We start from the raw sequence: 23516 nt of genomic DNA, 5'->3' as shown, positions 1-23516 counted from the left end.
GAAATGAGTTTCCTCCGCAGGGTGTCTGGGCTCTCCCTTAAAGATAGGGTGAGAAGTTCAGAGTAGAGTCCCTGCTCCTCCGCATCGAGAGGAGTCAGATGAGGTGGCTCGGGCATCTGATCAGGATGCCTCCTGGACGCCTCCCTGGTGAGGTGTTCCGGGCACGTCCAACCAGGAGGAGGGCCCGGGGAAGACCCAGGACACGCTGGAGGGGCTATGTCTCACGGCTGGCCTGGGAACGCCTTGGGTTTCTCCCGGAAGAGCTAGAAGAAGTGGCTGGAGAGAGGGAAGTCTGTACATCTCTGCTCAAGCTGCTGCCCCCGCGACTCGACCTCGGATAAGCGGAAGAGGATGGATGGATGGATTTCTCTCCATTCATGTGCTGTTTATGTATGTATTTGTGTACAGTGATTTTCTTACTCTTCATCTTTTCTCACTACTATGTGCAGTCGATGTGCTTGATCACCCTTCTCCAAACAGCTTGGTCTCGCACTTCCTTTTCCTTCAGATCTTCTTTTCCTTTATCCATCCACCTTCACAGTGGCCTCCCTAGCTTTCTCTTCCTCTAGACTTCCATTCCCATCCCTCTTTTGCCCACATAATCTTTGTCTCTTCTCTGAATTTCCCCTTGGGATTAATAAAGTGTCTGTCTGTCTGTCACATGTCCATACCACTTAAACCTACCTTCCTGTACTTCCTTAGCTATCTCTCCCCTTTTGATGTACCTCTGATTGTCTCATTTCTTATTCTGTCCTTTTTTTTGTAACCCCACACATCCATCTCAACATTCTAATTTCTGCCATATCTCCTGTGCCTATGTCTCACCTCCATACATCATTGATGGTCTTACCACTGTCCTAATATCTTCAGATTTAACCTTCACCTTATTTCTTCAATCACGCAATACTTCTGATACCTTCTTTCAAATACCTTGGTTAACAAATCCTCTGAGAATTAAATTCCTTTATTATGAAGATGGCATGAAACCCAATGTGGCACATGCACAAATTCAAGTACATGTCGGTTGCGGTGCCATGGAAATCATTGTGCAGCTTCCCCACATGGAATAGTCTTAGTCTACAGTTGATATCATGCTTTCAGTGTAAGGTAAATCTGAGTGCTTAGGCATTTCATGTGTACTGTAGTTATTATTTTTTTTTTTTTATAAAGCAGTACATTTGTCCAGCATGTCATGAAAACACAAAGCAACATCTTTAGCAGCTAAAACTCAAGATACAAAGAGAGTGGAAGCTAAAGAAGAGAAATGCCATGCAGCACAATCGATGGGGTTACACTTGGCCAAGAACGTAAGCCTATAGAGAGCATGGAAGAGGGGCCGGGGACAGACAATCCTCGTTTGCAAGCAGTTATGAGGTGCTTGTCCGATGCGGAGATCCAATGGCCTGGTTCCATGGCCACAGTCCAGTCTTCTTAAGGATCCTTACGCGGATCAGTCCATGGAGTTGGGGAAAGCGAGTCAGATGGTGTTGTCTCAGACCCCAAGTTAATGGTGCGAGGTGGAGTTGGCAATGTGAACGTACATGTAGACAGAAAGCAAAATTAATGAGAATACATGGAGGTGTATGGAAGGAACCGTGGAGGATCAGAGAGGCCCAGGAAGTAGACGGCTCTTTCTGAAGAGCCACAGAAATATCCTGTCATTCATGTTATTGTTGTATCAGTATTATTTCACAAAGGCCAAGTACAGCATTGATGTGATTGTAATTCTTTCAAGTTGCCGAATTAATCTAAAAAGCAAGATTGTACTTTTCCTGAATTGTGCTGCAAGTTCATTTCTTTGATCTGAATCCTAGTTTTGTGCAAGAATAAACAATGGTGCCACCCCATGGGTTTCATTATAATATGTATCCTTATTCCTCCTATGGTACATTTGTCTCTTTATAATGAAGTTTCTTATAACAAACTAAAGTCCTTGAATGCATCTGCTTTGTTTGAAGACTATTACTCTGTGTGTATATGTTTCATAAATACATACAATAAAAATATATATATACAATGACAAAACATTACATTTACAGCATGCACATTACAGTGTTCTGGATTTGATGCATGAAATTGTAATAATTGTAAGTATTTTCAAAATCTTCCACCTTTAACAAAAATTATTATATCTTCACTTTTTACATATTGTCTGCTCTCTCATACTTTCATGTACATTTAAGCCAAGTGTAACAAGAGCAGCATATTAATACACCATATCTATTGCAAGTCAGTTGTTGTTCTTTTCTTTTCTTCACTTAAGCAAAAGCTTTCACCTGTAGGTGAGAAATTAAATAAAGAATTAAATACCCACAATATCTCAATTGGTAATGCATAAAAATGAATAAATGGATAATCCTTTACAAAATGTAAACTCAAATAAGATGAAGACGTTTAAAAATATCCTGTATGAACTCCTTCATAATGCTTTTAAACTTCAGTGATTAAAACCAGCTAAGGGCTTTGTAATATTAGAATTTAGCATTTCTCTTTTCTGTTTTACGGTGGTCGAAAAATAATACTCCTAACTGTTTAAAATTCCTTACCTACTTGCTATAAAAATAATTTTCCAAGATATCTGTTAACTGCTGAAAATACACAAGAATGCTGGAAATCAGAAAAAAAAAATTATTTGCAGTTGTTATCTTCAGTTGACCAAGTACAGAATTCAATTAAAGACCCCGTATTTGGTAGAATTCCGGTACCGCAGCAGCACTGCCAGGATTGATTGGCAATTAGTCACATCAGACACAAACTCCGCCATGCACACTGTGGCTGTTTAGAGACGTTGTTTAAACTGTCAGTCTGTCCTTGAAATTTGAGAAGAAATACATGTAAACGTCAAGATGACGCACGGGGTGACTGATACTGCAGGGCATAGGGTTCTAGTCCTGATGTGACCCTAAATTATATACAGTGTTCATTAACAGGATGGATAGTTCTGAGATGTTTTTTTTTTTAAATTACAGAAATATCCTGTCATTCATGTTATTGCTGTATCAGTATTATTTCACAAAGGCCAAATATAGCATTGATGCTCATTTTAATTAATTCTTTCAAGTTGCCGAATTAATCTAAAAAGCAAGATTGTATTTTTCCTGAACTGTGCTGCAAGTTAATGTCTTTGATCTGAATCCTAGTTTTGTGCAAGATGTATGAAATTACTGTCTGCTACTACTAGAGGAAATGTATTTCATTACTGAGACTTTTATCTTGTGTCATTGCACAGGGAATAATGCTGCTCTCCTCCAAGGGAAAACTGTTTGTATTGCTGTAGGAGAGAAACGATGATGAGATAAGGTTTTACTGATTGTACAAATTACCTCCTTCAGTTTCATTAATTTCATATTACTTAATTGTACAGGCATACCTCACATGTCATACAAAAACTGTATGGAAATACAATGTTGTTAAATTTACTAATATTTACTTTTGATCTGTTGAAACTGTGAATTAGTTTAAAGTGACATCTTCAACAGCTGACCTCATTTCCATATCTCTTGGCTTAATTTAGACATTAAAATTACTGTAATAAGCTTCATTGAGTTAGCTTTACATCTCATAAGACTGGTCAGCAGCCTCTTCTCTTTACAAGGAGTGTGGCTGACGTTGCGCTTTATACAACACAAAGCTGCGTTCAAGTAAACAGTTGTGGATATGTGCTTGCTGGGCACTGAAAGGCTTCCAGTGTCAGTCGGTTTTCATCAGGCTTCTTAGCACTGCACTCAGGAAGCCATAACGTGGCAAGTACGTGACGTCTTCTGCAAGTAGAGTCTCAAAATCGAACCTTATCTCTCCACCTCGGTATTCTTCTCATTAATATAGTGCCTTACCTCTCTCATTAATATTGTCTCTCATTAATGTACTGCCTTAACTCTCTATCTTACCTACAATCTTAAAACACTAAGGTCTGTGTATCCAGTTTTTCAGAGAAATTATTTATATGTACAGTGGAACCTCAGTTCACGAACGTCTCGGTACACGTACAAATCGGTCCAGTTTATACATGTTCAGTCTCTTCCTGTGCAGCGAGCAAAAGAGAGAGAGTGTGACACACACACACACACACACACACACACAGGCAGCGCGAGAGAGAGGGGGCTGGACTCATAAGGTAGGAAGGCAGTTAAAGAATGCACTGGGCTTGAATTTGTTTTCACTTCTGTTTACAGCAATCGGTTCGTAGCGTGCATTGTTGCAATGTTACTTTTCTTGGTGGTTTATTAAATTACGGATTTTTTCAAATGTTCATTTTTTTTCCTGTGCTTAAAACTCATTTAAAAAAAAAAAAGTGTTTTTAGCCAGCGGTTGGTAGTGCTATAGCACAAACTCTTGCAGTGTTAGTTCTCTCTGTTGTTCAAGGTTTTCTCAGTGTTATTCAATGTTTTTACATTTAGTTTACTATTATGCTGTGCATTCTATGGTTTAATTAACTATATTTGTGCTTAAAAACTTAAAAAAAAATAAATATATTTACATACAGTTCGTATGGTCTGGAATGGATTAATTGTATTTACATACAATCCTATGGGGGAAATTGCTTCGGTTCACGACCAAATCGGTTTACGACCAGAATTTTGGAACGAATTATGGTCGTGAACCGAGGTTCCACTGTATATGTGTATACATGTAAGAGCCATTTAATAGTTATTTAAGTTATATTAAATGTTTGCCTATATATTAGTGCATAGTCTAGAGCAGGCATGTCAAACACGCGGCCCGCAACAGAAATCTGTGCGGCCCGCATGACAGATCCTATTTAGCACTGAACTTGTACAAAATGATTACTATCGTTTGTGATTGAATCATTCTGCATCTTCGGTGTTACTTACTGACTTTTCTTACTTCTGCCTTCTGACAAAAGCGTGTTTTCCCATGGCATTACGGTACCAGAAACGCCATCTGCTAGTATAGCCACGAGCCTTGACCAAAGTTAATGAGCCGCAGTGTCACAACTGAAGTGCTAGGCTTCAGCAGCAGGCAGCAGGTGCGGCCTTAGGTATGTGCAAACTGCACCTGCACCTGCACAGTGCCGCCAAATCCCAAGGGCCGCCACGCCAATATATATTGAATATAAAACAGAAAGAAAATAACGACACAGCTGACGGCAATGTGGCCGAAAAACATTGTGTTTCTTGTTAATTAGTACGCTGTATTTACATATGTCGCTAGAGTCGGAGCAGTAAGCTATATGTAGTATTATAACGTTCTGCCGTAATGAGAATATCATGGGCCGCCACTTGGTTTTCAAGTTACGGACACGCGTATATAGAAGCGTGTCATGAACACGAGACAGCTATGCAGTGTCCGCAACTGATGTGGCCATCCGCTGTTCATAAGATACCGTATTGACATTGCCAGGTGAAGGGGCCACCGATTCTTTCTCTGCCCAGGGCCGCCACGAGCCTAGAGCCGCCCCTGCTAAGGCTACTCTACTGGCTGGGCTGCTGAGACTGGCCACTGGGCAGAACTGACCATCACGAGTAGTAATAGCCCGCATATTTTCACGGTTTTTTGCTCTACTTTCATGTAATTTTGAGGTAGTATTGTAACGAAGTTAGTGCAGACTACAGCTGAAGATCTGAAGTGGACGCAAGAAGTTGGTGAGTTGTTTATTAACATATTTTTGTGATTTTGAGTTTGTAAAATTATTGTAGGTCAGGTGGCTTTTTGCATATCGGCTTATTTTACAATATAAACTTTGAAGTAAACTTAGTAAAGTAAAATTTGATTTTTGGAGGATTTGTTTTCCAACTTGAAGTACTGAGCAATGAATTCAGTGAGCATTTTCGTGATTTCAGTTCATACAAACAGGGCATTGCGCTGATCTCTTACAACGTTAAGAATGCGCCTGAGAATATCTAAATGGAATTGATTGAAGTGCAGTCAGATTCTATTCTGAAGGCAAAATACAACGAAGTTGGTGTGCCAGGCTTGTATGCTTACCTGCCACCCTCGCATGTGCAGATCCGTAAGTTGGCATCGAGAGTACTGTCAATGTTCGGAAGCACTTACCTTTGTGAGCAATTGTTTTCGTTAATGAAAGCTACCAAAACCCCACATCGCTCAAGACTTACCGTCGAGCACCTTTCATCCCTCATAAAAGTTGCAGCTGCAGAAGATTTCAAGCCTGATATTGACGAACTGGTTACTAACAAGAGATGCCAAGTGTCGGGACAAAAGAAATAAATCTAATAATAATAATTCATTACATTTATGTAGCGCTTTTCTCAGTACTCAAAGCGCTATCCACACAGGGAGGAACCAGGAAGTGAACCCACAATCTTCCACAGTCTCCTTACTGCAAAGCAGCAGCACTACCACTGCGCCACCTGTAAGGCTCCTATATAAGCAATGAATATAATATAATGAATATCAAGACACTATATAAAAGCAGTCGGGATTGTCCTTCCATCCCGTGAGTGCAAAGCATAGCGGTATTCACAGACTTACTACTTGCGGCTTGCGGTACGAAGCGACGCGATGTGAGCAGAGTTCTGGTGCTCCCATCGTTCCCTTGCTTTTGTGCGCGATGCGCTGGAAGAATAGACACAATTATGTCTCTGGAAATAATTAATGTTGATGGAGTACAAATGCCTCACCGCGTAGTAAATATCAGGGGAGATGGTGCTTGCTTATTCTCATCTATAGCTTATTTAGTGCATGAAACTCCGTCTTTAGCAGTACAGATTCGGGCTGACATTGTACGACATGTTTTAAGTAATTGATCAAGGTTTCAGCCATTTACAATGATGCTGTCAGGAATCTCTTATACAAATGAGCTTCAGTATCTCACTGAAATGTCAAAGTCTCAAATTTATGGTACCATTTCTGAGCTAATGGCAGCGGGAGAGTTGTTCCCCTATGAGTTTCAAGTATATTATTATGGAGGCCTACACTCCAAGTTTGGACAGGCACTTCAGGTGATAAAAAAAACTTAGGTTTTTGGGAGATGTTATGAATGGGCACTTTGATGTTCTCATTCCCTACACTTACATGCCTAATGTACACATGGAGCGCACACAAATTGAGGATAAAAGTCGGTCGCCTTAAAAGGCGGGTGAGCCTAGTAATATAATAAGGACCTAGCTAAGAGGCTAAGACTCTAATTCTACCCAGTTGTATGGAGACTGTATGGAAATAAATTGCTTTTCTTTAAACTTTAAGTGCTACATTTTTTAAAGTTTTCAGTATTGGAAAGAAAGCTACAGTAACTTAGTATAATAGTATTTGTTACAGTACGGCCCGCTGACGCACGTATGGCAGTCGAAGCGGCTCACCAATGGTAGTGAGTATGACATGCCTGGTCTAGAGGAGGTTCTTATAACCCCCACAAGCTGACTTGAGATGGTGTATTCTATCTATTTTTTGTCTCTCTGACTACCGGTTAGTCTCAGTTAGTGACATGCCTTGCCGGGAGTAAGGCATGGCGGGCACACGGTTTTAAACCATGTCCTAACATGCCCAGTGGTATGTAACACAACAGGCTTTATTGAACGTGCAGTGCTGTACATTTAGCACGTACTGAAGGTGAAATAAAGCATCTTTTAGTATAGAAACGACTGAAGTTTGACAAGAAAAGCTAAGTTTAGAGAAGAGACATTTTTTCCCTTTTTTTTTTTGCTTTTAATTCTACGGGCATAACAACCTTTTTCTTTATTCCTGTGTGGACTGTTTGCTTTGAATGTTTATGAAACTTTTTGACTGAGAGATTTCTTTCGCCACGCGTTTGACCCGTGCTTGATCCTGCCTTACTACCCAGCAGCTACAATATTTATATACAGGGTGAGTCAAAATTATGTTAATACTCATGCTACTGCTATGTACATACTTGTGTACAATTTTTGTGGACAACTTATGTGCCACATATGATACATGTGTTGAACATGATGTCAAACAGGTTGAGACATCCCTGTAAATCATCTTGCACATATGAAGTATGTTTTGTGAATAAATTGTTTCCACCATTCAAATGTTAACATAATTTTGACTCGCACTGTATATATAAACAATGATAAAACAATAAATTTACAGTATGCACTGTATGCAATTTGGGGTACTTGTGTACTAGACAGACGGCATGACAAAGGAAAACAGAAGTGTTTTAACGAATTAACAACATATTTATTGGGATAAAAAAATGTATAGAAATTTACAGAAATTGGAATATTGGAATATTATAGAAGTTCATGCGTCCAAATATTAATTTCTGGGGTTGGCAAACTAGAGATTCAAAGGTCATGGCACCAAATTGAAGAGGGGAGGTTGCATAAGGTTTCTCCCTACCCATTCTAATGTTGGGCTCCATGGGGGAGGTTTCACTGCTGTCCGTTTAGTACACAAGTACTCTTATGTGCCTGGCCAGTTTGGCTTTGGTGACGCAGCAAAATAGGAATTGAGAGTGTGAGACACACAGTCTCCTTCAGGCACGGCAAGTATAAAACCGGACTTCAGGCGAGAAAAGTGCTTCACAAATAATGAAAGAGTATGAGACACAGGCTTTACAGGAATGCTGTCAAGAGAGGAAGCGCTGGTGAAGAGGCATTCACACAGAGACACACACAAATATGGAGGAGAGGTGCTGAAGATGCACGTAGGGCCAGAGGTTGCAAATATTTTTCAATTATTCTATTACCTCCTGTGACAGGTACTGTGGCTAGTTTTATCTATGAATTGTATAAGCTAAGCTTATCTTCTTTCGGCTGCTCCCATTAGGTGTTGCCACAGCGGATCATCTTATTCAATCTCTTCCTGTCCTCGTCATCTTGCTCTGTCACACCCATCACCTGCATGTTCTCTCTCACCACATCCGTAAACCTTCCTCTTCTCCTCTTACCTGACAGCTCTATCCTTAACATCCTTCTCCCAATATACCCAGCATCTTTCCTCTGCACATGTCCAGTATAAGCTAAGCTTAGAGGTTATCAAAATTATATATATAAGGTTTCATGCTTCAGGTTTGTTTAGCCATGTATTAAAAAGTTAAACAGCACAGTATGATAAAGAAATGTTTCAGACCTTGAGTTGAGCTGCTTGCACTTGAGCCAAAGAAGGGTAGTTGGAGGGTTTGTTTCAGCTTCTTCCAGCTGTCCTTTAATGCTTTTCTGTACTTTCTGAAAATATTTTCAATAAGAAATGGTTACTTTATTCATGAATCTCAGTAAATATGCCACAGAACTTAAATACAAGTGTACAATACTTAATGACGTGTTCTTTCTCTGTATTGTACTTACGGAGCTCTGCCTTCTAAGTGACATCCCCAGCATTGGTTGTTCATACTTTCCATGTGAATTGTAATCGGTTCTTATGTTGACATGAGGTGATTACATGAAGTCACATAGTGAAGACACAGTATTATGTACAGTATCATCCCAGTTACTCCAATAGCACCAGTGACACAGCTAAGAGGGACACTAAGTGATACAACTGCATGTACACGTTGTGACAAAATTAAATATATTTTAACCAAATATTTTTATTCATTTATGCTGGAAACGTTTTGGTTTCATGAAACAAAAAATTCAATCCTGCCATCAAGTCACATAGGCGCTTGTGATATACAGTATGTGGTTACAAAGGGCACACAAGGCACAGTGCTGATTTGTGTTATTGAGTATTGCCCCGACTCCAAAATACCACGTTTGATGGTAAACAGCATTGGGGGGGTGACGTGATTGATTGGGGTCATGTTCTAAGAGATAGTCATCGCACTCCTTTGCACAAAAAGCCTGGGTATGCCACTAAGCATAATGATTGATATGTGAGACAAGGCAAAAATTTACTCTCTTACACAAGGAGTGCCCATCTAACATCCTGGAGGGCTACCATGACTGCAGGTTGACTTTCCTGCCATTTTCTTCATCAGTGACCGATTTTTGCTCCTAATTGACTTATTTTCCCTTAATTTTAATTGCTGTGTTTTTTTAAGACTTCAACCCATCAGTTGTTTTTATTTTATTTTTTATCCCTTAAATGGCAGCCAAAGAAAAAATTGTGAAGTGAGCCAACAGATGACCATTTAAGTCAGGGGCCTCAAACTCCAACCAGTTTCTAAAGTTGTAGCTGACTCTTGTTGTTAATTAAACCTGTAATTTAGTTCTGTGTCGTGTTTTTGCAATCATTCTGTCCCAGCGGACGTTTGCAAAATGGTTCATTTTCTTTTTTTCTAAGAGCACCGTTAGAATGTTTTGTGGACCAGAGCAGATCAACATTACTGAGGTCTTCACCTTTCTTTATTTTTAGACTTGGGGCTTCGGCGCCTGCTCGCTTTGCTCGCCAACCCCCCGGCCTGTGCTGTGCGCCAGCCACTTCGCATCTGTGCCACTCGCGTATGTGGATTTCACTTTCACCAAATAACAAATCTTTTAATTCTTGCGGATACGCCTCTTCATTGGGAAGAAACACTACTTTTCCCTGATGGCAACACGAATTAGACGATCTACAAGCCTCTGACTTAAAGCTTAAAGCCAAACAATATCTACATACTTCTGTCATATCACATATGTCCATATATTCAATCTCTTTTTGCTGTTTTCACCATTTAAAAAAGATCTTGAAATATCATCGAAAACCTATACAGTTATCACTGCAGTTCTCCATTAAAATTGCTCAAACCATGGAACATCTGTTACATAGTTGTAGTTACATACCCTGATGTTTTTATTACATTTTGAAAGTACAAATACAATGTAACTGTGTAAGTACACTTGTTTTTGGATCAGTGATAAATTGTTACATTGTAATTATATTAACTGTGGAATAACAATGACAACTGAGTAATTAACTATAGTGTTAGTTTGTATTACACAGTAAGTACAGAGTAATAACTCATATGGACACTTAGTCCTCCATGAGAAAAGAACCATTCCAGTCCAGTCACGGGTGCAGCCCAAGGAGCTTATTTTATTTGCATGTTTTTTTTGCCTTTTACAAAAATGTTATTTATATTGTACAAGGCAAAACTTTTCTGTTCAGTTGGATGAAAATAGTGTTTTTATACATTTAATTTCAAATTTCTAGACCTTTAATTGCATAGATACTGTTTATGTGTAACTTCTGGCATTTTTATTATTATTATTATTATTATTATTATTATTATTTTAAACTTGTGCATTCACAGTGTCCTTTGATTGTGATAATGATGTGCTTGGTGTTATTTTTTGTCATGCTGGTTATCACTTTATTACGTTAATTAATGCAATGATGATTTTTAAGAATATTTTAGAAATTGAGAAAAATTCTTGACAAGTGAGTAAAAAATAAAGAGGATAGTGCTGTTCAGGTTGGTTTTGGGTTGATTCTTGTGTTAGCTGGTATAGTTGGTACAAAACATTTTGAGTGACATCCTTTGTATGAAAGTGTGCAATGGAAATAAATAATTTTAGTTTTAGAATGTGCGGTGGACAGCCGGAGCTCTTACCTGGCCAGGACGCCCCGAGTACGGATACACTGCGGGGAGAGACTATTTTTAAGACCGTTTCTCCTCTGGACCGACAGTGGGCAGCCCCCTTGGCTTACAGTGGGGCAGCCAGGGGGCGCCTGGTCATTTACAGGGCCCTATTTGGCAGCACTTCCGGGTGTGGAAGAAGCTTGTTGGGCAGGAGGAAGACTAAGCTCTTGAGGAGCAGTGGAAGCGAAAGGATGGGCGGCAAAAGGGACTTTGTTGTGCTCTGTGAGCATTGTGTGTTGGACTGTGTGCTGTGTGCCAAACCTGTGTCCTGCCTGTCTGTGTCGAGGATAGGGCGGCTGTACTTGCGCTGGGCTTCACAATACATAGCACTTTATTTGTCCCCGGGGTAATACTGACTTGTTTACCAAAGCTTAATAAATATTATACCAAACAACAAACCCCCTCTCAAATACATACCAGAGGGACTAAAAAGAAAGAAAACTAAAAACAGAGAAAATCTTTTGACTTGTCTAAAGTTAAAAAGAGCCAAGTTTTCCTTTAGTGACACTTCATTGGAATTGTAGTTGCACATAAATATATTTATCTTGAGCTGTAGAAACATAATAAAGTTAAACTTGGCAATATGACTACCGTGATAATTTGAAAAGGAATCTGTTCACCAAGAGAAGTGCCAAGTCAGCCCTGTCATTCAAGTGTCCCTGCTGTTCACTGTCTTTTTAGGTTCTTTTTATTCTTCATTTTCCAGTTTTAAGTTTCCAGTACTTACTTTTGTGTCACTGTGTTGACCCAAGGGTTTATCGCCGAAGTGAACAATACCAGCCATATGGAGATTGCATCTGCCAGAGGAGGAACACTGTGTTCTGTGAATGTTTTATAAAAGCTAATAGTAATGTATGGCATCCAGCAGACCAGAAGACACACTAGAAATAAACAGAGGAAATTTATTAAACATACCCGTTTGTAATGTTTGTCAGAGATGTACTTAAAAGTCTGTAAACTTAAACTGAGCTGGTAACCTTTGTCTGGAAGATCATTCTGGCAACATTTTTAGTGAGAAGAATAAAGATCTGGAATTTAAAAGCATTTTGTATCACTGAATGTATATGTTGAATTTTGTAATACACATAATGTCATTTTTTTTTTCAATACAAAAGATCCTTGCGGGATTCTGTGAGGTGGGGGTGCTGAGAAACTATGGGGTTCCAGGCCCCCCTAATAAGGGATATTCGGTCCCTGTGTAATCACAGTGAGAGCGTGGTCTGCATACCGTTTCCAGTGCGTGTGGGACTCCACCAGGGCTGTGCTTTGTCTCCTGTCCTGTTTGTGATTTTCATGGACAGGATATCAAGGTGCAGCCAGGGAGTGGAAAGGGTCTTGTTCGGTGCCTTTAGAGGACTTGCATTGAGGTGGTCTGTGACCGAGTGTGAAGCAGCAGGGATGAGGAATGATCCTCAGTAGGAAAAAAAGTAGACTGAACTCTCTGAGTGGGAGGAGAGTTTCTGCCTAAAGTGGAGGAGTTGAAGTATCTTATTCACGAGTGAGGGGGGAAAAAGAATGGTGAGACTGATAGATAGATAGGGGCTGAGGAAGAAGCTGATTCAGAATGGAAAGTTCTGGATTTATCAGTTGATCTACATCTCTACCCTCACCTGTGGTCATGAGCTTTGGGTAATGATCAAGAGAATGAGATCACGGCCAAAGTGAGCTTTCTCTGCAGGCTGGCTCCCTTAGAGAGAGGGTGAGAGGCACCGACATCCGAGAGAGACCCAGAGTAGAGTCGCTGACCCTCCACGTCGAGAGGAGCCAATTGAAGAGATTCGGGCATCTGAAACGGATGGCTCCCTGTGGAGGTTTTATGGAGACCCCAGCAAGACTAAGGGCTCTCTGGGAGGATTATACACCTTGGGATCCCACAGCATGAGATGGCAAGTGTGGCTGGGGGGAAAGGGGATGTATGAGGCTCACTGCTAAAGAGTGTTGCTGCCGTGACCTGGATTTGGTTAAGTGATAGAAAATGACTGAATGAGTGAAAAATAAAAAGGGTCAGCTACACAAGATTTAAAGGCTTTTAGCCTCCCTTTATAAAGTGCATTTTATTTCGAAAGCGGTTTTGAACATTTAGTATTTTCTATTTCCTAGAAGCTTCCTGTTACCCTGAAAATGTGTCAAAGCAGTAGTTTTAAAACTAGAACATTTCAGAAAGGATTTTCACAGAATGAGGGCAGACCCTCACGCAGGCACTGGTTTATCACCGTCTTTAGTGGCCACTGCTGTCAGGCAGTTTTTGAATTTTGTGACACTGTGGCATGTTGTGCATTTTACACTTCTAAAACTTGGAACATTACAGTGCCTGTGAAAATGTATACAAGCATTCTACTATATGATTAGATGGTTCACCGCTTGTTCTATAAAAACAACTTTAGATGTGTTTTAAGAGTAACTTCAGTATCATAAACTAGGGGGCTTCACTCGCCAACCCCCCTACCTGCGCTACGCGCCTGTAACTTCTCGTCTCTGCAGCTTGCTTATTTGGATTTCACTTTCACCAAACAACATAACTTTTAATTCTTGCGGATAGGCCTGTTCATTGGGAAGAAACACTACGTTTCCCTGATGGCAACATGAATTAGACGATCTACAAGTCTCCGACTTAAAGTTTAAAGCCAAACAATATCTCCATACTTCTTTCACATCACCTATGTGTATATTTTCGATCTCTTTTCGCTTTTACCTTTTCGTCAATGTCGCATTGAATTTTGATTCCGTGTTTGGAATTGCATCGTGACGACGCAACGTATAACTACCCGTCAGTGAATATTGTTTCTTTCTCTCTACACAAACTGTGTCTGACAATAGCATTCACACAAATGAGAGATGACTGAGCCGTGTGCGTGGTTGTAATTGTTTTAGATGTGGGCGGGACTTTTCCAAATCTCTTTGCATAAAGTCTTGTTTCGCGGGGCTTGAAATTTTCTCTCGTGGGATTTCACTTTCACCAAACAACACATCTTTTAATTCTTGCAGATATACCTCTTGATTAGGAAGAAACACTGCTTTTTCTTGATGAAAACACAAATTAGACGATCTACAAGTCTCCGACTTAAAGTTTAAATCCGAACAATACATTCAATCTCTTTTCCCTGTTCCGTTATTTCACTGAGTAATAATTTCCGTTTGTTTGCGCTAATGCGACCTTTATTATCATTTTTTTTGAGACTTTTGAATTTCGTACTTACACATGCAGAGCAGGTTAGAGATAATGTATCGCGCCGTTTTTGAATTATTTACGACATTCTACTTTGTCATCTACTCTATGTCTTTTATTTCCGGCCCCGGGCCTGGTTAAATCTCTTGGCACAAAGTCTCGTCTCGCGGGACATGAAAGTGTCTCTCTGAGAAAGTCACGTCTTGTCTCTCTTCGCAAGATTTTTTTTATTATAATAGAGAGGTATTTTTGATTCTAGAATCTTATTTCTTTTAGCTGATTTGTTGGGTTTTAAATTTTGTGTAGCATCAGTAAGATGTTTGGGGAAAACAATCCGGATTTCATATACGTTTTGACCACTTGCAGTTTTTCTTTGCCTTCATTTAGTTTTATGTTTGAGTTTAAAAATACCTCAAAAGAGCCAGCAAAGAACAAAACTTACTTGCTGTGGAGAGCAGCACCATGCTGCTTTTAAAGTAGTTTTTAGTAGGCACGTAGTAGCAGTGCTGGTCATTGCATTCAAATGTTCCCCGTAGGCCTTGTTTTCTTGCAATGTATATGATGTAAAGATAGAGAGAACACATAATTGTGATAGGAACAATAACTCCAACTGCTATTAGCACCACACAGTAGCTTTTAGAGGATGGTTCAAAATCTGGGACACAGAGGAATGTGTTCTGGCTGTATGTATAGGACCCCATCCCCAAAAATGGCAAACAGGCATTTCCCAGGCAGTATACCCACAAGAAGCAAAGTACCAGGCAAGTTTTCCGCTTGGTGAAAAGCTGAGCATAGTGGAGCGGAAAACAAATTTCAGTGAATTTATCAACCGTGGCCCAAGTCATTGATTGAACAGAACCAAGCTGCAGCAATATGTACAGAAAGCCCATCAACTGACAAGGAACGCCGTGTCTGCTGTAGTGTCTCTCCCTGGACAGACTGTTATGGATTCCAAAAGGAAGGACCGTAAATCCCAAGACCAGATCACATGCACAGAGGTTTAGTGCCAGTCCCGACGTTTCAGTCTTCAGCTTTGGATTGTAGGCAAATAACAGGAGCACAAGCATGTTGGCAAATATAGACGCCATGTCTGTAAGGATCATCAGTACTGTTGAGGGGATAGAAGGGCTTAGCATTGTGGAAAAAGTCGTGGGCTTCACCAGTTTTGTTCACTCACTGCACATGATGATGATGATGATTTAATAAACTGCCTTCATTAGTGCGCAACAGAAGAGGGCGTAAAGTTTAACCAAGTATAGCTGTGGAGGAAAAAAAAGACAAATGAACTAAAACTGTCAATCCTTTTCTTTTAATGTTTCTCATAAAATTCAATATCGGCACTTGCAAAATTAATCAAATGCAATTTGAGCATCATGAGATATGGCACTTTTTGTTTTATGATGTTATGATATTGTGGTGCTTTACATGAGTATGTTTGACTTTAACCACAGTTCCTCATTCTAGGCAGCCTTGCATTTACTCTCTACTGTATAGTTAGATTTAAATTGTGGAAATGGCAGACCTTTAATTTAGTCAGGTTGAGAAGTAGAACTGGACACCCCGGTCCACGTACTGTAGATAGAGTGAGTTGTAATGTTGGGCAGTGTGTGGATCGGAGCTTGATTTTAATTATTATCTGTAGTGCTAATTATGAGAAATGTTGAATTAAATGTTCAAATGAGTGAATGCCCAGGGAACATTAGAGTTTAACCATCATTTGTTGAGCCACTGATGAAAAACAGTCAATCTTCATGGATAAAAAGCACAATGCCTGCTCTCTGATATGCTGTAGGTGCATCTGCTTTGTAGAAATGGACAGAAAACACGACCCTGTTGCGTGTCTGAATTTACAAAAAAAACAACCATGTTTTGCTGTGAGCACAATCTTAAAAATTGTTTACAGTGCTGGATACATGTAGCAGCATGACTACAGAACTGTAATTCCAGTACTAGTAAAATTTAAAAGTGAACGTGAAATTATAGTATTTCAGCTTTATTCCTTTTTCTAATGTCTTAGAAATCATTCAAAATCAGATGACACACATTCCAGAAAGTCTGATATTTAATACTCACATATTTGCCGTTTTTAATGAACTTCCAAATGCATCTTGGCTGAAGCCCCCACAGAGCAGGCAGTGCAGATCAGATCATCTCCGTGATTCTCCTCCTGCTGTGTGGAGCCCTGATGAAGCTCAAGTGTGTTACTGTCAGTCTGAAGAGGGCAGTTGACTATTTGTTTTGGATCATTAATCAGGTGATGATGAAGTAATCCGGTTCCAGCCAGAAAGCTGGTTAGTTAATAGGTGCTCCTCAACGAGCTGCCTTGTTAGTGAGCGCAGGCTGGGCTTTCTTTGTTTAGTGAAATTAAATTGAGTTTAGTTTTAGTCATTTCTGTGTTTAAAGAGTAATAGTCAAAGTAAAAGTGTATTGCTTTGGTTTATTTTAAATGCTGCTGTGTATTGCTGGGTGGTTCCTGGGACACTGAATTATGAAGGCGCATTTTTAAACTACATTTCAATATAAGAATATAAAGAACTGCTATAACCAGAGGGGAAAAAACAATTTGAAGTATTCAATCAATATTGAGTAATATTTGTTGTGTGGTTTTAACGTAGCTGTTTATTTGTTAAATGATTTATCCTGTAAATCTGTTAATTTTCTATTTTTCCTTTTGTTTTGACTGGTCCACATTTGGAACATAATCTCTAATGTATTTTATAGTGAACACTCAACTTTTTCTAACAGGTTTTATAAATGTGTTTAGTCCTGGAAGACTTTAAATTTGCAAAGACAATATAGTTTTTATCAGCTTAGTTTTTTTGGTACCTTTACTTTTGAAAGTAATAAAGGGTGATTTCATTCTAAGGTGGAGTAATACTTTAATACGGCTAAAGCTAGAACAAAACTGAAAAATGAGTTTTACTATTAAGTAATCTAGCTAGGCTATTTCAACCTATAAATTACAATAAATACCTTTTATTACCTATTATTTTATTATCTTTTGTTTTTAATAATATTTTTAATACAAAGTTTGTATGTATGTAACTGAATTTTTTTTATTTAGGAAAATTAGAAATGTCAGTGTTCTCTGCAGCCTCTTTAATCTGTCATCAAAAGATGAACGTCCTCTTCTAGCATACATTCAAATACAGTAAACTGCATTACAGACTGTGCTCTGTACGTTGTACAAAAATGTGCAATAATATTCTCAGAATGCATTATTGGTTCTATTTTTTAATGTGTATATATGTTTTTTCAAATTTTGCTTTTCTTAACAGCATAATGCTCCGATACCTCAAGGTGGACGTGGAGCCATTCAGTTTGTGACCCAATATCAACACTCAAGTGGCCAAAGACGTATAAGAGTTACCACAATTGCAAGAAAGTAGGTGATGTTTAATGGTCTTTCTCTGGTTACTTCCTGCTGAATTTTGCTTATTTAAGTTTGGTTTGCTTAAAATTCTGTTAGTTTCAACTAAGCGCATTATTATCATTGAATAGCACAATTTTAAGTGTAAGCGGAAATAAAAAAAATAGCAATTAAAAATGTGAGTGAAGATGGGGTAGACATTAATTAGTAAGATTATTAACATTTGTCATTTTTAAAGCTACTTTCTAATCTTTTCTCGGTCTGTTCTCACCCATCGGCTGAGACTTTTATAAATTGTTACATTTTTCAAAGCTAAGTGGTCAGTGTGGGGTAGTGGTTAAGGCTTTGGACTTCAAACCCTGAGATTGTGGGTTCAAATCCCACTACTGACACCACTGTGGGACCATGAGCAAGCACTGCCTGTGCTCTAATTGGAAAAAGAAAAGAAATGTAACCAACTGTATCATAAATGCTGTAAGTCAACTTGGATAAAGGCATCAGCCAAATAAGTAAATGTTAAATATTAAGCATAAATGAGTACATCAACTTGTTTGATGTTGCAGGCATATAAAATAATAATGTTCGTGAATCAAGTCCTCAATTCAATTTATCCTTGTTACGCACACTTAATCTACACAATAATTACAATTAATTATAATATGGTTATAACATCTGCAACAGGGATTGCAGGTGGGCCGCGGCTGACCCTGAATGAAACCCCTGCTAAACCCAAGCCCCCTCACACCAACCACTCCGATTTCACTTGATTCAGAGCAGCAGCACCATTTGCGGATTGCAGCCAATACCCAAAGTTCTCCGATAACCCACGTCCTGACGATCGTCCTCGATTCACCAAGGAGGAAAAGCAACGCTCTGATGATTGCCTGGTAAACGTTTAACCCCCCCCACAACACGCTTTGATGCTCGTGCTAAACTCATAGAGAGGAAAAACTGGGCCGTGAAAGCGCAAAGGTTGGGAAACACCGACCTACAAAATAAACATAATATTGAAATATAAAATGAGACAGACTAAAAAATATGTAGGGCACCCAGATTCCAGCTGTCCTGGATGTCTAGAGGTGAAGAAAAATGAGAGAGGACATTTATAAACAATTGAAGAAGGAATTAAAGTTGAATCAGCAGTGTATCTGTAAAGTGCTCTCTGTATTTCATGCCATTTATAAAATATTAATGTTCGTTTACATCTGTGCTCAACCCTGCACATACTCCATTTTACACCATTTGGGCCCATACATACTCTTCTGCCTGGACTACAACATCTCAGGTTTACTGATGCACAACATGACTTATTCACGCCTGTTAATTAGTGTTAGTAAATTGTTTGAGCTCTTACTTTGTGTCATTATGTTTCCATGGGAAGATGTGTTTTTGTTACTGTTGCTAGTTGAAGTGAACATAATATATGTTAAGAAATATTTCTTAGTTGGAATTCCCAAGAGAGCATGCAACTGTCTGTTTAACCCAGCGTTTCTCAACCTTTAAGTATTTGCGACCCGAGTTTTCATAACAGTTTTAATCGCGCCCCCCTAACATTTTTTGAAAGAAGCCCACTAATACCTATTTGTTCTTTTTTAATTAATGATATATCATAGATGCATATTTTATTATACCTACTTAACTTTTATCGACATTTATCTAACTCTATATTTATTTTTCTAGTATCAGAGTGTAGTTTAAGTTAATTTGTTTTGGTTTCAATAGATGTATTTTTCATATTTTCGATTCTTGTTTTCTTTTTTTTACATCTTCGCGCCACCCTTTTTGTTACTTCGTGCCCCCCTAGGGGGGCCCGCCCCACAGTTTGAGAACCATTGGTTTAACCTGAATAAAACCCCCTTTTAATAAATCTATTGTAACTATTTTTTTTTTATTTTTTATTTTTTTTAGACTTAAATACCTACTGTAAGCTCAAAATTATGTAATGTTGTACAGTGTAACGGGTGTCCATGTAGATTAAAGGAATGTTAATTATAAATACAGGATGGGAGATTCTGGCCCGAATGAGGGAAATTCAGGCGTTTATGCTGACGTAATTCTCATCTTCCAGGCAATGCACTAAAAGCAATTGAACGAGCAAATAAAATGTTAATTTTGATTGCCAAAACTTTTAAATATATAAAGTAAATCAAGGTCCCTTGCACTTAGAATCTAAGTGGGCGTAGTGAGTCATCTTCTGAAGTTCCATCTTCAGTTATGGTCGCCATGCTACAAACAAAACACAGCCGTTCTAAGTGCATTCTTGGTCTCAAGTACTTGTCCTGCACTGACAGGAGAATGGAACTGAAGCTAATTAGTCTGAAAAAACGGGAAAGGCTGCCTCAGGGCCTAATTGTGGCACTCAGGACACTGGTGGAAATTAAACTGGCACCACACAATGGGACACGGGAACTAAGACAAACAAACATCAAAGAGATGAAACTGAAACATTTCTAGTTTTTTTTTTTTTTTTGATAATGCTGTATCTGAATGAAATGTGCACTTCATTTATTCTTCCATGGTTTCATTTTCTCTTTTTGTTAGAAGTCAGTCTTTTTCTCTCAACTTTCCAATTAACTTTTACAGACTATTTGATTTTTTTCTGTAGTTTTTAGAAAATCTTAACCTTTTTTTTTTTTTTATTGGTGGCCATAAAAGTTTTGCATCTCATTGTGTAGACTCTCAGTATTAGTGTGAAAAGTCTTTTAAGGAGACTCAAGTAGGACGTCTTGATCCCACACTATGCAGGTAGTTGGGAATTTCAGCAACTGCTGTGTTTGAGAGGTTTTTGTTTTTTTTTGTTTTTTTTCTTCTTCACAGCACTAATTATTTTCTTGTCATTGACTGTCTTCTCTTTCTGTTAATTGGTTTAAAGTAAATTTTATTCTTCACTGTTCCTTATTTTGGGTTAGGTCTTGGCACTCGGGGATTACTATACTCTAAACTCTCTTATGAATTACCATTTACGTTCACAAAACAATGTTACTGGGGTTATTTCTGGTGTCCTCCGTCCTGTTAGTGATGTTGGGGATGAAGTGGGAGTTAGCTGGATAAGTGTTTGTCAGAAGGCAGAAAGACTTTATTTGTAAGTACTACTTGTTTGTGTTAACTGCGACTAACTGTCTGGGTGGGCATGTGTTCGGCATTCTTTTCATTTGCTCCTGACTAATTGTTCATTTTTCATTTTCCTGCTACTATCTCTAGCATATACAACATGAAGTGACCTCATCTTGTGATTTTCTGTTTCAAGTGCATTCTTGTATTCTTTTTAAAGTGTCTTGTGATACAGCTCTGAAAGGTGCTTACAAGATAAAATTTGGATAATTACTATAGTCAATATACTTGAAATATTCTTTCGTGTAACACCAGATTCTGACTTGAGTGATGTAAAAATGTCATGTTTTGTACTCTCATCAGCTGATGGTTCTTGGGCATCGGTGTCAAACTCAAGGCCTGCAGGCCGGATCTAGCCAATGAACCTTTTCAATACAGCCTGTGCCGTGCATATTCAAAACATGTCTGGCTGTTTGTCCTTCTGTCTCTCTCTGTCTGTCTTTCTCTGTCCGTCTGTCATTCCCTCTCTCTGTGTCCGTCTGTCTCTCTCTGTGTCTCTTATATAGTGCCTTATCTATCTATCCATCCATCCATCCATGGTCTGTGGTGATGGGTTGGTTTTCTCAATAGCCCTGTTTAATGTTCATTTCATATATCAATCATATCGGTATGTAATTTAGCCAGATCACATTTGCACCTGCCATTAAAATGCATCTTTAGAGTCATGTGACCTTTATTTGCGCAGCATTGCACTTCTCAGCTACAAATTGTAATCAGAATAGAATCTGCTCAAAATGACCAGGCAGTAAAAATGTGAAAATAAAGTGACACCCCATAACGAATGTTAGTGTATTAACATAAAGATGTCACGGTCTCATGAAGAAAATGGATAGACAGAAAGCTGCCACTATGCTCACTTTTTAAAACCGCAAAAGTGTCAGTGCTGGCCTCTCTTGTACTGTCTTGTTTTCGAAAACAGATTTCAGGCCTACAAATTTGCACGCCCTTGTTTTGCTGATGTCCGATGTATTCAGAAAACTAAAGGCATATTCTGACTGTGAAAATCTTGGCCAGCCTATGGTGATGCAGGAATACAAAGTAGTTATTATACCAGTTGTTTGCCTTGCTTGCTGTAAGGTGTTGTTTAGAAGAATCCTTAATTCACTTTGGTGTAACATGAAACGTCAATATGCATCAGAAAATGAAAAACAGAACTATAAGGGAGAAAGACATCAATGCATAAAGAAGACAGGTGTTTTTTTTTCCATTTTTCAGCTGTGAGCATCTGATGAGCGATGTGTCAAAAGCACATACATAAACAAAAATGCGTCTGTTACTTGTAGTAGTGATGACATAAAGCACACAAGACAGCTTGTGAATGGCTGTGCCAGCACACTTACGATAAAACTACCTCCCTTCCACTATAATTCACCAACATTTATTAAGTTCAGCAATTCTAGTGATCGAATGCTCTGCAAATAAACGTTAAGTAGTCAGTGGTGTTGTGCAAAAGAAATAATTTTTTTTTATATATTCCTGTCTGCATCATACAATCTAAGAATGTTAAGAAACAAGAACGGCATTAGTAAAATTCATATGTACACCACTGGTCAAAAAGTTTTAGAACAAATCAGTTTTTCCAGTTTTTCTTTAGATGTAATCAGTTGAAATGCAATAAGTGACCTAAAATGGCGAAAAGTTGAGAAGTAAACTGCCAGAGGTTTAAATTTAAAGTTTAGGTTAGCAAAAACCGAAAAAAAGAAGAATTCAGAATATTAATAGGCCTTCTTCAGGGACCAACTAATTGGTTACAACCTACATATGTTCTGTAGCAATAGAAAGTAAATGAAGCCTTACAACTTGCAGCAATTTGCACAGGTGTCCCAACTTCTGTTGATTACTTAAAAACTCTCTGTCTTAGAGCAGAGTCGGAACAGATTTGGATAATATTCCAGTGATAATGGTAAGAAAAGGACAATTAACAAATGGAATGAGACAGAGCATTATTACTCTTAGGAGTGTAGGCCTTTCATTTAGAGAAATTGCAAAAAAAAAAAAAATCAATCCAAAGTGTCAGTGGGTCCAGTGGTGTCCTACACTCTCCAAAGGCAATTGGAAACTGGGAGAAACTCAGACAGGAAGAGAACTGGCAGAGCCAACGTCACAAGGCAATCAAAAGACAAGTTTCTGAGGGTCACCAGCTTGTGTCATCACCGGCACCTCACAGCACAACAGCTTAACAGTGCAGGTTGAAAAAATGCAAGTGACAGCTTGTACTGTAAAGAGGAAACTTTGTGCTGCAGGTTTGACAGGCGAGTGGCAGAAAGAAAGCCATTCCTTACAGGATACAATAGAGCCTTGAAATACCGGCTGTGGACCACTGCAGACTGGAAGAAATTCTTATGGACCGATGAATCCAAATTTGAAATCTTCAGTGTTTGTAGACCGTTGAGTTGGTGGATGGTGATGGTTCCTCAGTG

At 38.9% G+C, this 23516-nt stretch overlaps 2 protein-coding genes across 3 annotated transcripts in view; one reads left to right on the top strand and one right to left on the bottom strand.

The window, feature by feature from the left end:
- Positions 1 to 23516, top strand: part of sec23a (Sec23 homolog A, coat complex II component) — a 67089-nt gene that overhangs the window by 31149 nt on the left and 12424 nt on the right. For both annotated transcript variants that reach the window (XM_051920030.1, XM_051920029.1), the window contains one exon: positions 17894 to 18000. In XM_051920030.1, the coding sequence (XP_051775990.1) occupies positions 17894 to 18000 (107 nt within the window). The remainder of the gene's footprint in view (positions 1 to 17893; positions 18001 to 23516) is intronic.
- Positions 1845 to 15808, bottom strand: LOC114666431 (histamine H2 receptor). Its single transcript, XM_028821292.2, has 4 exons — positions 15058 to 15808; positions 12177 to 12330; positions 9019 to 9113; positions 1845 to 2276 (listed from the first exon to the last, which is right to left on the bottom strand). Exons 1-4 carry the CDS (start codon positions 15749 to 15751, stop codon positions 2221 to 2223), a joined length of 999 nt encoding a protein of 332 aa, XP_028677125.1. The 5' UTR covers positions 15752 to 15808; the 3' UTR covers positions 1845 to 2220.

This window comes from Erpetoichthys calabaricus, chromosome 16 (assembly GCF_900747795.2).
Source record: "Erpetoichthys calabaricus chromosome 16, fErpCal1.3, whole genome shotgun sequence".
NCBI lineage: Eukaryota > Metazoa > Chordata > Cladistia > Polypteriformes > Polypteridae > Erpetoichthys > Erpetoichthys calabaricus.
Note: the sequence above shows the minus strand (reverse complement) of the source record. Positions and strands in the feature narration are given on the sequence as shown.